At 40.2% G+C, this 14,847-nt stretch overlaps 1 protein-coding gene across 3 annotated transcripts in view; it reads right to left on the bottom strand.

Annotated features, from left to right (window-relative positions):
- The window catches only part of TENM1 (teneurin transmembrane protein 1), a 552,490-nt gene that overhangs the window by 96,364 nt on the left and 441,279 nt on the right, over positions 1–14,847 (bottom strand). For 2 of the 3 annotated variants that reach the window (XM_024737354.1, XM_024737355.1), the window contains exons 21-22: positions 7,502–7,522; positions 2,094–2,326 (exon numbers count right to left, since the gene is read on the bottom strand). In XM_024737354.1, the coding sequence (XP_024593122.1) occupies positions 2,094–2,326; positions 7,502–7,522 (254 nt within the window). The remainder of the gene's footprint in view (positions 1–2,093; positions 2,327–7,501; positions 7,523–14,847) is intronic. The other variant, XM_024737356.1, reaches the window with a different exon arrangement.

Genomic DNA, 14,847 nt, shown 5'->3' with positions numbered 1-14,847 from the left:
AGTGACCCAATTATTTGCTTTATTTGGAAAAGCTGACATTCATCCTCTGTGTGGCAGGTTGAATGTGGTAGGTGAGATGAGTGGTTTTCACACCAGCAGCAACTCAGGAGGGTGTCAATTTCAGGCACAATACAAGCTTGACTCCTCCCTATTTCTCATGCAGAAATCCTTATAATACCTGTAAGCGTTTTAAACCTGTGTAAAAGGTGGGACCCAGCCTGACGTATTTCCTTGAAAGATGAGCTGATTATATGTTGCACCTGAGTTATGCATTCACTCATCAAATATTTATTGCGGACCTACTATGTGTAAGGATGGAGCACAGGTACAAGAGGAAAAAAGAAACATTCCCAAACACTTTACCATGATACTTATGGGTGGGGACGCTTATGTTCCCTTAGGGAAAAAAGGCCATCCCCTTTAAGTGCCATTGAAATTCCTCTTAGGAATACTTGGGTATGGGTAAGAGTTACCTAATTGGTCAATTACACAAGAAGCATGTGTAGTGGATCTCACACTGTGCAAGATATTGCTGAGGAGGTGGGGAAGAGTCAAAAGAAATATTAGATACAGTTTCTCATCTCAAGCAGCTCACTTTGGTAATAAAAAACACTCCATTCATGAAAGGACTGGAAAGTAAAAGAAGGCAAAATATAATCAGGTGCTAATTGGGTAGTGGAGACACTCTTAAAGAAATTCAGATTTAATGGGCTGGGTTAGCCAGAAGGGCTTTATGAAAGACACATGCCTTGAGTGTGGCGTTGAAGAAAGGGACGGCTTTAAACTCCGACTGTAGTTGAAATTTAATCCCCATACGGCAAATGTCAAATAGCTAAAGAGTAACCTCTTAATATTTGAAATAGTAAGTTGACCATCTAACAAATTAAACACATTGACCTCACTATATTTTTCAGCATGGAAAGGTGTTCATAATACATTATGTATGAAAAGCAGATTACAGAACAGCATTCTATAATATGATTCCATTATTAGAGAATAAAATATATGATATGCATAGAAAAAAGTCTAGAAGGATATACACTAAAATGTTAACAGTGGTTTTCTAGATGTGGTAGGATTATGCGTGACCTCAATTAAAAACATTTTTTGTGTTCTCTCTTTTCTAATTTTTCTGCAACAATTGTGTATTATTTGTGTAATAGTTAAAAAGAAAAAACACATTGGGTTCTTAAAACCCACTACAATGAATACTTCATAAAACCTGCTGAAATAAAAGCACACATACACACATCTTGGAGAAGGAACAGAGAAGAATGATTAAATAATTAAGGAGATAGGGTGGATGATATATGACGACAGATTTAAAAGTTGACTACCCTTCAGCTTAGTGGCCTAAGATGGGAATATGATCCAAGTCTATAAAATCATGAAGCTGACTGGGAGAACACGTTTATTTACAAATCCCAGGCAACAGAATTGAGGGTTGGCCCTTTAAGGTTGAGAAGCTGAATTTAGAAAAAAATAACAGTAAGGCTGAGCTCTTACAGAAGGCCAAAAAAAAAGGAATTTGTTATACTAGGGGTAATACAAATTGAAAATATAAATAGCTTCAAGAATGATTTAGATAAATTAATGGAAGATAGATTCATTAAAGGTTGGTTGTTAAGGAAAAGCCAGGAGTGTCTAAAGTCTGTGAGATACTCAATATATTTGAAAGCGGTAGAAGGTGGCACAGACCTGATCCCCAAACCAGTGCAGGCCACAGTGCTAAAGCCTTCCTCCTGGAGGCTCTTTGCTGGCCAGGAGTTAACCCTTTAGTTGTTGAACTATTGGGAGTTTCCAGGAAGGAGATCACGGGGAGAGGCTGCGGTGTCCGGGAGGCAGAGGGTTCTGGGCTTTAACTATTTATCAACCAGAAAAGAAGCATTCCAATATTTTAATAACAGTTATGACTATACTAATGCATATTGGCTAAAAATTAGTCCTGGGTGTGCCTATCTTCCGAGATAGACTTCAGAGATGATGTCTGTCAGAGGTACGTTGGGACGGATGGACTACAGTGTGATAACAATCTTAGGATTCTGCAAAGTCAAATGAAACCTTTAGATAACCAAAGGATTTTTTATTTTTACCTCGAGGGCTGTTCAGTGAAGCTTCCGATGCTCTCCCTCCATCTCCACAGTGACTCTGGTCAAAGGGAAGGCACTGATCTCCTGTTCCTGCCACCACTTCAAAATTCTTGGACAAGTCTTTTGTTTCCACGAGAGATCTCAACTTGTAGACTTTTCGGGTATTGGTGTCTGACAGATAAAGTGATTCAGACACAGGGTCCATAGCCAGATAGTATTTGTGAGCAGGACTTGTGCTAAGGAAGAGAAAAGTAAAGTTATTCAAAGCAATTTGTTCAGCATACACTCCCTGGGGTCTGCCTTTTGTCACAAATGGAAAATTCTCTTAAGAGATAAAAGAATTAATGTATCTTCCTTATGTACCGAGGCGATAGGTACCTCTTTGTTTTTCTGGTAATGGGTCTGGGATTAAAAAATAATTCAGTGCGTACTGCTAACCTGTAATGTTCCTGATATTCCAATACCGTCCATTTGGGGGTAGAGAAAGAAGCAGAAGATAGAAAATCCCAGGAGATCCTTTTTCTCATACATACCTTTCATACCCCCCTCAGTTCTCCAATTACCTACTAGATGACTACCTGGATGTCTAAGTCACCTCAAACTCAACAAATCCAAAACAGAAGTTATTCTCTTCCTGCCTTCCCCATCCTTCAAAAACCTACTTCTTGTCTTCTGGGCTTCCTGCTTCACTTGCAGTCACTACTGTCCTCCCAGGGTCCCGCTGGAAATTGAAAGGCATGTACAAAAAGTGAGGAGTGTGTCTTAGGGAGGGCTGTGCTGGAGATACTCTTCCACTCCAAGCTTCCTTTTGTTAGCTGACCACCGTACTTCTCTAATACACTTTTTCTTTTTCAGGATATAATAGAAGTGATCATATTTGACCTTGTTTTGGTTATAATTACAATCATCCATACCTCCAAAAGGTGACACTCAAGTTACCTTGATTGGATTCTGGTATTCCTGAAACTCTTCAGTTACATATTTTACATAGGATCTTGTGTTATTTTTATCTGCATACATGGCTGAGCTCATTCATTAGTTTTGACTATTCCTAATATCATTTTTCCAATAGCTGCAGGAACTTTGGTTTGGGGGACATTTTGCTTGAACTTAAGGTTTATGTACTGCTGATATCATCCAAGCTCCCAACATGGAAGTCTAACCCTTACTCTCCCCTTTTCTCTCCACTGTGCCTAATTGTGCCTGAAAACAAGCTTTCAGAAGCTTTGTCCCTCCTGCTATCACATTAGTTCTAACTCTTATCATCTGTGGCCTGGAATATTTTCTATAGTCCTGCCCATAGGAGGTGTTTTTGAAATCTTAAATCCATTTTTCCCCCATACTGACTCCAGGGTTATTCTGATCATTTGGTTCCCATCTTTAAAAACTGTACAAACTTTTAAATGTTCCTTAGTGTGGTGCGCATTCCTTTCTTCACTTAGTAATTAATTCTCTTTAACCTTTTAAGGCTTTACTCAGGCATCATCTTCTGAAGAAAGCCTTCCGGAAATGTCTAGGCTCGGTTATTTGCACTATGCTTACCTCTGTTCTCGGGGATCACACTCACACATCATATTACTTTTTAAAAAATGTATTAGTATGCCCCAGTAAACCGTGAGAGCTTGGAGGAGAGTAATCTTGTCTTATCTCTAACGTGCTCACTGCACAGCACTCTGCCTCACACCCAGTGGTCCAAGCCAGAAACCAGAAGCCGTTCTTTACCGCTCCTTCTTTCCGCCATTCCCCATATCCAGTAAAACATCATTAAAAAAAAATTCTACCTCCTAAACGCTTTTCCAATCTGCCTACTTCTCTTTATCTCCACCGTCATTAGTCCTGACATCTCTCAGCTGCACTCCTTGCTTGGTAATACCATTTCTGTATCGTGGATTTATTCATCAAGTCATTCAGAAGTACTTACAAAGTGCAAACAACGTGCCAAGGAACTGTGCTATGGTCTGGAGACCTACCTGTGTGCCCAATACAGCCCCTCGCTGCGTGAAACTCACAGTCTAGTGGGGGAGTCAGATCAGTAAATAGGCTATGACTGTCATAAATCCAAGTGTTACAACAGAGGTAGAAAGGGAGAGAAATGAGCAGATAGGAGGGACACGTGACCTAGCAGCAGCTATCACATTGTATTAGCATTATTGCTTTAAATTATGAAGTCCACACTTTACTCATATTTCCTTAGTTTTTAATTAATATCCTTTTTCTGTTTCAGGATTCCACCTAGGATACCAAGTTATATTTAGTCTTCGTCTCCTTAGGCTCCCCTGGGTTGTGACAGTTTCTTAGACTTCCCTTGTTTTTGATGACCCTGATAGTTTTAAGGAGTACAGGTCAGACATTTTGTAGGATGCCCCCATGGCAACGTTGTCTGATTTTTCTTTTTTCTCATAGTTAGACAGCGATTACAGGTTTTGGGGAGGAAGACCACAAGGGTAAAGTGCCATTCTCATCAAATCAAATCAAGGGTAGTAATATCAACATGACTTACTGTTGATGTTGACCTCGATCGCCTGGCTGAGGTAGTGTTTGTCAAGTTTCTCCTCTGCAAATTTACTTTCTCTCTTACTTTCCACATTGCATTCTTTGGAAGGAAGTCATTCTGCCAAGGCAACACTTAAGGAGTAGGGAGTTATACTCCACCTCCTTGAGGGTCGAGTAGCTACATAAATTATTTGGAATTCTTCTGCATGAGAACCTTATCTTTTCTCCTCCATTTATTTATGAACTCAACCATTTATTTATATCAGTATGGACTCATGGATATTTGCTTTATACTTTGCATTAAACTCCAAAGTGACTTTATTTTGTTGCTCAAATTGTTCCAGCTTTAGCCACTGGGAGCTCTTTCTGTGGGCTTATGTGCCCCTCATAAACCCCCATCAATGTCGGTGCGTTTTGTTTTTTTTTGAGCACTTCCTTACTTTCTGGAAGTACAAGATGTTGCAGGCTCATCTTGTATAATCCCTGCTCCAGGACTGGAACGAAACATTTCTCCAAGGACCCCTGGTTCCTTTCATTGAAGAATGGTATTAGAAACTGAGATCTGAGTGCTGGGTGTAAGCACTATTTTTTCCACATCTCTCTCTCTCCAGATACACTGTGAACTCTTTGCAGGCAAGAACCTTATTCCGCTCTCTACCTCAGTGCCAACAGAGGGTCTGACAGGGTTGAAGTTCAGGAAGTGCTGAACTAAACTGTAGGACATGAAACTAACTAAGACATAGCGGAGTTCGGGCCTTGGCTACTTAGCCAAGCAAAATGGAGGGGAGAAGGTCATTAGAATAATTAAGATACTCTTAAGGACTGGCATGTTCCTGATTGTATTTGTAATTGCATTTGCCCTCTAAGCATATTTATATTAATGATAGTAAGGCTGGCAAATACTGATTTGAGACCCAGTTTATGGTTTTAATTGGAAAAAAATCAAATCCAATCGGAATACTTGATTTTTTTCTACTTACCTTCATCAAATAAGAGAATCCGGTAGATTCCAGGGACATCTTCAACCCTGGAACCACCATGACAGCTGCTGTAAATAAACTGTAAAGGGTCCCAACAGATTCCAGAATTGATTTGGCAGTCATATCAGACAAAGCATCTCTGTAGCAAAGACTGCTTAAATAGGGGTTTGAGTAAAAGTTTTGACATATTTACTTGCACTTTTTGCCTTCAGAATAAAAATTTTCCAGTGCCCTTAGATCTTTCTAGAATACAGAAGGAGTCACAACCCTTCCCTGAAACAACCTTCAATACTTTGGTAGCCAGTCTGTGGAAGTTTCAACTGAGCCAGATCAATCATGTTTTGTTTAGGAGAAGTCCATAGGCTATTTTTCCAAGAGAAATGTTATTTGCACAAAAGCACTTTGGAATGCATTCCATTCATTTATTATTGAATATCCCCTATGTGCCTGTGAGGGAAGTTGGAATTATCATTCTTCTCAAACCTCAGCTGGGGAAACCCAGACACATAGAAGGCTCGCCCAAGGTCACCAACAAGCCTGTGCTTGGACTAATATTAGATTAGATCATATGTGACTGTGTATGCAAAATAAATACCTACAAGAATAGTCTTGTTCTGAAAGTGGCAAAAAAAAAAAAAAAATCAGCGTAACTGTCTTCTTCTAACTATGTTGCTCAGCGAGGCTGTTCTCAAACTTTGCACACTGGCCTTTAGAAAATAGAACAGCCCAACGCACCAAATTCAAACCTGATAGTTATTTTCTTGACAGCCAACAGTCAGGAAGGTCTCCTATATTGAGATGTAATTTCTTGCCACTTCATGCCATTTCCCAAGTGCATGTCAGCTCTTTTGAGATTGTTTCTTTCTACTTTGTGGAAACATGCCAAACCTGAGAAAGAAAAACCACTGGACTACATTCCAATTTGTTCTAATCCCTTGTGTCTAAACGCGTATTGCAATTTGAGATACGTGAAGATTTCTCTTACAACTTCAGTGTTACACTTATTGTCACCTTCTGGTTCGTTTTATATTCAAGCAATGCCCTTCAACTTAGCAAAGATCCCTTCATTCATGCTAGTTAAAATCACACAGATTGTTAAATGGGCAATTAATGCTTATAATTAATACTGGGCAACATTTTACCAGAAAGTAATTTGATAACCAATTTAATTTGCTTAAGGAATCAGTTATGCCAAAGTAGCAAGGCTGATCTTGTGCACTGGTATTTAGGAAGTGGCATCTCCCAAACAAAATCCAAATTACAAACCCTACCAGCGCCATTTTGATGACAATTGGCATTTGAAAGTGAACAAATTCAATTTTCTCCTTTGCAATTTCAGGTAATTTAGAACAGTTTTGACAAGTGTAATGCATAAACAAATTGAATACAAACACTCATTATGACTAATTTCCAAGTTACGTGCCCTTGTCAGTAAATGGTCAGTTTAAAGTTTATTATTTTTTTGGTGGGATAAAATAGAAACCATGAGGTCACATAAGAGGAAAATGGAAAAATCTTATTCAAGAAGGTCATCATGGGCACTCTCTCTTAATACACACGTCAACTACAGGAAGATTGCTGTGCTACCTCTCTCTCTACCTGCAACTTGAAAACATCGAATCTATTTGAACTTACAGACTCACTTGTGATATCACCTAAGGAAAACATAAGCCTGAGAGTTTTGCTTTCCCATGAAGTACTGAACGGCCAGCTTTCACTTATCTTGTTTTCTTTTTGGTATATTTTGATCCTCCAGCAAATTCCCACTTAGTGGAGCTCTCTCCTTTTGGAAGACACTTACCTGAGTTATAACTTCCAAGTTCATGTTCACATTATGCCTTTAACCTTACTTAAGAAGTTTCCCTGTTAGCACATTATTAGGAGGTGGCGTCTTAGGCAAGAAGGGGCATTAGGTAGCCACCCACGTGATTTGCTTACCTATGTCTGGTATCTCTGTTTCTAGGGTGCACAAGGTATCCACGAGTGGCAAGTAAAAGCAAACAGAGAGTCATCAGTGTCATTCAACAAGCCAAACTTAACCAGACACACCTATTCAATTCCTAACTCAGCTTGTGGCTATTAGAGGGACTCCACAGGGATCACTTAGATGTGCAAGCCAATCCCTCCAGATGTGGACCCAGTCCCTCCAGGCTGCTCCTCCTAAAATGGTGTCAAGGTGACTGAATATCCTGTTTGGTGGGTGGGCAAAGCTCTAAGGCAGTTTTTTCAAAAAGTTCACTGGGACCGGGACCGTTTTCATTGGAATCGGTTGGGTTCTTGCCACATATGCAGTTTCCTGGGGCTCTCCCCAGTCATATGCATCAGGATCTTGAAGTGGGAGTGGAATTCCCAGGAATTCCATCTTGAACAAACTCAGGTGGTGATTCTGATGCAGAATAAGGTTTAAGAACCACTAGGCTAGGTTTTGAAGAAGCAGCCACTGCAAAGGGTCTGACTGTTCTAGGCTCTATTTTGTTTTTCTGTTTTTTTGAATTTTATTTATTTTTTAATACAGCAGGTTCTTATTAGTTATTTTGAAAGCCACTTTATCAAAATGCAAACTCTTTCATTATCAAGTCTTGCGTGCAACAGACATCCCAAACCCAACTTTAAGCCACTTACATGATTGCAGAGGTAAGACAGGGACATGTCTTGTGAACATTAGCACATTATTTAGCAATATTAAACAATTTAACAAATTGAAAGTATAAAAGTTTTCTCTTCGACCATGATAGAATGTCCCTGGCATCAAAACTGCTGCCTCAAAATAGCTTCAATAAAACACCATTTACATCAAACTCCTAGGGCCTTGTGTTGTCCAGTTATCCATGCACCAAGGGGGCAACTGGGGTGGGCAAAACAGAACTATGTCAGAAGCAGCAGAACGCTTTGGGGAGCCCCTGATCTGTAAGCCTCTTGGCACAGGGCACTGCCTAGGCTATTTCACTCTGGGACCTGGTATGGGTCTTCTCACCCCGGGAGCGCAGTCCGTGGACAGGCCTGACTTTGGGTCAAATCTACCCAGAATTAAAAGGCTATAATCATCTGTGCAATGCAGTCATTTAAATTTTAAAATCCTTTTAAACCTGGCCCTTATGTCATTTTGAAAAATATGAAGATAACAAATCTTTTTATCTAAACTAGAAAATGTTCTTATTCTTTGGAACATCAGGAAAGAAGGAAAGATACAAAATGATTTCTTTTGAAGCCATCTGCAACTACTGATTCAAGTCTTTTTAAAGAGAATCTTTCTGGGATTTTACTAGTTGGGTTATGGTGAGGATCCACTGACTTTTCTGTTTCATGGGGCCACCTCAACAGGGTGGGTATCCCCCAGGTTGACACAAAAGATCAAAAGGTAAGGGTGGGGAGATGTGATTAGAAATCTGGCCCCAGACATTTGAACCTCTTTGAGTTTTTTTGTCTTCAGACACTTGCTTGTTTTCATGGTCTCTAAATTACAGGCTGAGTGTGCTTGAGGCTGGCTCTAATCACCATTACAGGGTTGATCTTCCTGAAGGAAGCTGAGTTGTAAAAATACTAAAAGGATCTCATTAAAGCATGGTTTCGTCTACCACAGAGTCTCATGGTACAGAACCATTTGTGTGGCTACAAAGGGTTCTGAAATTCTTAGGTGATGGCAAGGTGTGGGGAGGTGGACGGTCTGAGTTTCTTGCAGCTTCTTCTGATCCTGCCAATAATGTCACTGTGAATTTGGAAAGATGTCCCATATTATGCAGAACAGCTTCTCTCGTTAGCATCTCAGAGGGAGGAAGTGAAGATGACGGAGTTTATTTCCAGTGTGTGACCTTGTTCTGTCCCAGAATTACTTTTAGTTAAAGATTTAGGATTGAGCCACCACCAAAGTCGGTCTGCTGTCTAGCTGGCAATGGACTGCATGCTGAGGTGTCAGCGTGTGAGCGCTTCACAAGTGCCTGGGCCCATCAGCGGGCATCACCACCTGGCAACCGACTGACTTGAAGCTTGCGGTGAGTTCGGACAAAGGAGTGGAATGGCAAATCTTTTTAGAGCAAGAAATGCTCCTGATGGTAGGACCTTTAAGTAGATCTTTGATTTTGTTCAGGACCTACATGATTAAAAGGGTTGTCTATTCTTTTTTAATTAAAAACTTTTTATTGAGATATAATTCACAAACCATAAAATTCACGCTTCTAAAAAGTGCAATTCAGCAGTTTCCAGTACATCCATAGAGTTGTGCAACCATCACTATCACTGCATTCCAGAACATTTTCATCATCCCATGAGGAAACCCCGTGTCCGTCAGCAGTCGTTCCCCATTTCCCCGGCTCCCCCAGCCCCAGGCAACCATTAATCTGCTTTCTGCCTCTATGGATTTGCTTATTCTGGACATTTCGTACGGACAGAATCATATAATACGTATCCTTTTGTGTCTGGTTTCTTTCACTTAGCATCATTTCTGACCTATTCTTTGTATATCCAGTGAGGTGGGGGATGGAGAAAAAAGGGACATGCCAACTTCGGAGGTGCTGTCTCGTGACCAGTCGTCATGAGAGTTTGCCTGGCCTGCTCTGTGTTGGTTGCAGCACTTTGCTTGTTCTTCATGCTGTTTTCAGCTTCTTCCCTCATACGTAGCCAGAAATATCTGAAGTCAAAGAACGAACTTCCCCGCCTGCTCATCGTCCCATGGTAGTCTTCCTTTGAAGACCGAGTTCCCACTCCTGCCACTCGTTGACTTCTTAGATCTTCCAACTTCAGCAAACCCTCATCTAAGACTGTCCTCATTCTCTGGCTCTGTCCCTTGGCCTTATCTCAACTTACCTGTCTTGTGTTTAGGGTCCTGCTTTCAGCTAGCAGTTCGTTTGAAAAGCAGTCTCACAAACGAATCCATGCCCAGGGATTAATGATGATTTTAGCTTGATGGGTCATTCTAACACAGGTTCCTGTGTTGGGGACTCTTGGAGAGGCAATGTCTCAACTCAGAGGAACACATTTCTTCGAGTGGAAATTGGGGCACTGTGGAAGGCCAGCGAAGATGTTTTGGGGTGACGTAAAGGGAGCCTTTGAGTGTCAATGCTAATACATGAGATCACACTGGGAAGGTAACCACCTATTTCATCTACGTGTAGTTTGTTTCTGTCTTTGTAGCTCCAGCGCTGCTGACAAGAGGAAGGTTCTTGGTCATTTCTCAGATATTTTCAGAGCCCTCACAGTCCACATTCCGTATGCCCCTCAGCATGCTAACTGCCCCTAAATGGGTGCTATTCCAGTTCTACTCAATACCTAGTCAATGACAGGAGTTGAGTCCTGAGAACAATGTAGGAAATATTCACCAGTCACTGTAAAAGAAACAGTAACATCTCAAGAGAAATGTTCATGTCACATTGACATTTGTCAAGTCCAAATTACTCAAGGTACCAAGAAGCATCTGCCAGGCTCTTATTGTTTTTTCTTTCTTTCATTTTTAATGAAAGGACAAAATAAATATCTGGAGAATAACAGCATCTTGAAGAATAACAGCATGAGGTTTTTATAAAGAATAAGTCATTTCCAGTTATGCTTAATAAGTTTTCTAATAGATTCATGAAATTAGAAGATGAGAGGGGAGCAAGAGGATATTCATATTTAAATTCTTGCAAAGCACTTGACATGGTGTCTCCTGTTTTTACTTACATAACTATCCATGTAAGTTTTAGAAAACTGAAAAATGATCCTGAGGCCATAATCAAAGGAAGAGGAAACAGAGCCATTAATTGATGAGAAATAGTTGAAGGACTTGGGGATGTAGAGAATGAAGAAGAGAAAGCTCAGGAACCTATGGTAATCTGTCTTTACACTTGTGAAAGTTTCTCAGGTAAACGAGGGAAGTGGCTTCTGTGCTTCAGATGTTAACATTTGCCACTACTGAGTGGATGTTTCATGAAGACAATGTAAGGAAGAATTTTCAACAGAGCATTCCAAAGATGCAGTGGACTGTCTAGAGAGATACGTAAGTTTTCTGTTATTGAAAAGGATCAAACAAAGTAGAGATGATCAACCGTCAGGGATGCAGTGGGCACTACGTTGTACCAGATACCTCCATGGACTCTTTCTATCGCTAAGCTCACAAATCTGTGATACCACTTTTGTGTTACTGAAATATGTGTGTGTGTTTAAAATTTTAACACGAGAAGCAAGTCACTAGGGATACCTAGGCCTAAACTATCTCATATGGAAATAAATCTATCTTAAAAAAAAAATCTTCACAGAATGTATTTTTGAGACTCTCTCGGGTTTAATTGCATGATCTTATAAGCTTCCCTTCTTTATTATTTTATCTCAATTTCTCATTGGAAGGAAGCACTAAGATGTATATGTGCAGATGACATCTGCAGTAAACAGGCAAAGGGATACTATATACTTAAATAACAAGAAATAATATTGTTGCTCTTGGCATGTTGCTAATAATGATCACATAACTGACTTTTCCTTACCCTCCCCATTCAGCCAATGGGGGATCAGCTTGAGGAAATAAATGATCATCCAACAATGAAAATGAAATTATTTTTGAGCTCAGATGAAAGAAACTCAATTGGGGACAGTTTGGATCGGTAGAGCTGAGAGGAAAAATCTATAGTCTTCTAATCTTTGAAATGTCAAGGGGCATCTGGAATTGTTCAATGTGGCCCAAAATGGAACAAGAGGATGAAAGAGAAGGAAATCTAGAAGGGCATCCAGTAGGAGCAAGCTTTATGTCCTCTCAAAATGTCATCCAACTCTGGGCTGAGAAGTACACATCTGTGGATCTTAAAACAAGTTAAACCGTAAAAGACATGTAAGAGGATGCTCAAATATTAACGTGAAGCCAATTTTATAGACAGAAAAGTAGAAAACAGAGTAGTTAAGTTATATAATGAATAACCTGACAGAGAGTGAAGATCTAGAATGTTCTGTATCCCTTTCTGTAACAACTTGTTGACGATATTGCTCTTTCATTCACAGCTTTAAATGCAACTAATAACATAATGACTATATATAGTCTGTGTTTCCAAGGAAACAGATGACTCAACCAAATAAAATGACTAATATGGACTGGAGGGGGGCAATTAAATTAACTGATTTTAACATCAACCAAAAACTGGTACAAAATGAAGTTTCTGTCTATCTACAGTAGAATTCAATGAACATTATGGTTGTTAAGCTAGCAAAGCCCCTTATATCAACTTATTTCTCCCCAGGAAGTTTAAGCCTGGAAAAGTTACAAAGCAAATATAAAAATTCACCAATTGTATGTGAAAGATGCAATGTGTACAGTATAGGCTACCGATCAGGATAGATACTTTTTTTAAAAAAGTGAACCTAATAAGAGCTATATTAGTTTCTGAGTAAACATGACAGATAATGTTTGCTGTCACAGACTGGGTGGATGGTATTGACTGCAGTCAAATAGGGAGTTACCTGTTCATTAGGTCAAAATGATCATATATATATATATAGAATCAGCTTATTTCTCCGATGGCCAGTCAGAGGAGTGTCGGAGTAGAGGAGGAAGAACTATTTTTTTCTTCTTGAACCTAATGCAGGGAATCTTAACCATGAGTCTATGAAAGGGCTTCATCCACAGGAGGGGGGGAATGTGGGGAGAGGGAAAATATGTGACCCCTGAATTTTTTGTGAATTTTTTTTCTGGGGAGAAGGCACATAACATACAATAGATTCTCCAAAAAATCTGAGAATTTTAAAAAAGAATGTTAGGGGGCTTCCCTGGTGGCGCAGTGGTTGAGAGTCGGCCTGCCGATGCAGGGGACACAGGTTCGTGCCCCGGTCCGGGAAGATCCCACATGCGGCGGAGCGGCTGGGCCCGTGAGCCATGGCCGCTGAGCCTGTGCGTCCGGAGCCTGTGCTCCGCAACGGGAGAGGCCACAACAGTGAGAGGCCCGCGTACAGAAAAAACGAATATTAGGAAGACTTGCTCTACAGGAAGTCAGCTCAGAAGAGCCAGCTAGGGAGACTCAGGCTAAGTGAGAGCCTGGGTGTATGAGCTCATGGTGTGCACTCGCCTATGCATTTGAAGAGCTGTGACAGTGAGAGAGAGCAGTGTTTTGGAGTAAGAAGGAATAGAGGGATTGGAAAATACTTCACGCCATCAGAAGTGAATTTTCCTTTATACTGAGAAAATCACTGCAATTAGGGTCCAAGTTATTCTACTTTAGTCTTCAAATGACTTTGTGTTGAAGGTCATAAGGTACTTTGGACTAAAATTCAAATTTGTGAACTGTTAAGGATCCTTGACGAGGGAGAATCTCCTTGATGAATGACAATTGCTCCACCTTAGGTAAATTTGCATTTAAATTACAACGGAAAGGACTAAATTTAGCTGGGTTTTCTTTTTTGTTTTTATAGATAATCCTATGGTTTCTTCCCCTGAGGAGTTAGCTATATAGGGGCTAGCTATATAGGTTTTATAGGGTTGGCTATATAGGGTCAGCAAGACAAGGTCTCTGTCTACCCGATGGCCAAGATCTGCATGCCTGGAAATATTCAGATGGTGAATGGATCAGTGCTCCACCCATGTTCGGCATCAGGTGGACAGAACTTCCCTAGGATTTTGAAAACAACATAGAATGTTGTATAAAACATTTGCAAATCCAGGCATACAGCCATCTTGGCCTTCCTTATTGACTTTCCGGTAAGTAGGTGCCCAAAGGGATATAGTGCTTGTAATGACAAATCCCGGTGAGGTATGACGTCCCGAGGTACATGAACATTTGATTAGGGCAGGGTGCTATGAATCAGTACCTCTCTAGACTCTGTAGATGTGCTTTATCTTTATAAGATCTTAATTTTACAACCTATTTTTTTATCAGTCAAGGGATTTAACAGCTTTGTTCTCTATGACAGCGTTTGCAATTATAATTAAGAAATGTATTAAAACTGGAGTGAATTAATGTGAAAAATGGATGGGGGCTTGGGACTAGAAGATTTCCCCAGCTAGCTATGAAAGACTAACTCAGTCTGAGAAACAGGAGGTAGATTCCAAAGCAAAGCACGAGAATCTGAAAAATTTCGAGGACTGTCCTTATGTATTCAAATTTCCACGTTTGTGTCAACATGAGTATTAAATGAAAATGACCCAAGATTTTGCATGTGCTTTCACTGGTCTTGACTGTGCTCCATACATACAAGTTGTTCCATCATTGTCTCTATTCTCCCAGTCACTACTTTTCAGGTCAATGAGGTGATGAATGAGGCAAGAACCGTTTTGTGGAATAGTTTATAGAGTGGCGCCAAAGTCTTCTGGAACATAGGGAAATTTTCAGCCTAAT

The sequence above is a fragment of the Neophocaena asiaeorientalis genome, unplaced genomic scaffold (assembly GCF_003031525.2).
Source record: "Neophocaena asiaeorientalis asiaeorientalis breed wild unplaced genomic scaffold, Neophocaena_asiaeorientalis_V1.1 scaffold541, whole genome shotgun sequence".
NCBI lineage: Eukaryota > Metazoa > Chordata > Mammalia > Artiodactyla > Phocoenidae > Neophocaena > Neophocaena asiaeorientalis.
Note: the sequence above shows the minus strand (reverse complement) of the source record. Positions and strands in the feature narration are given on the sequence as shown.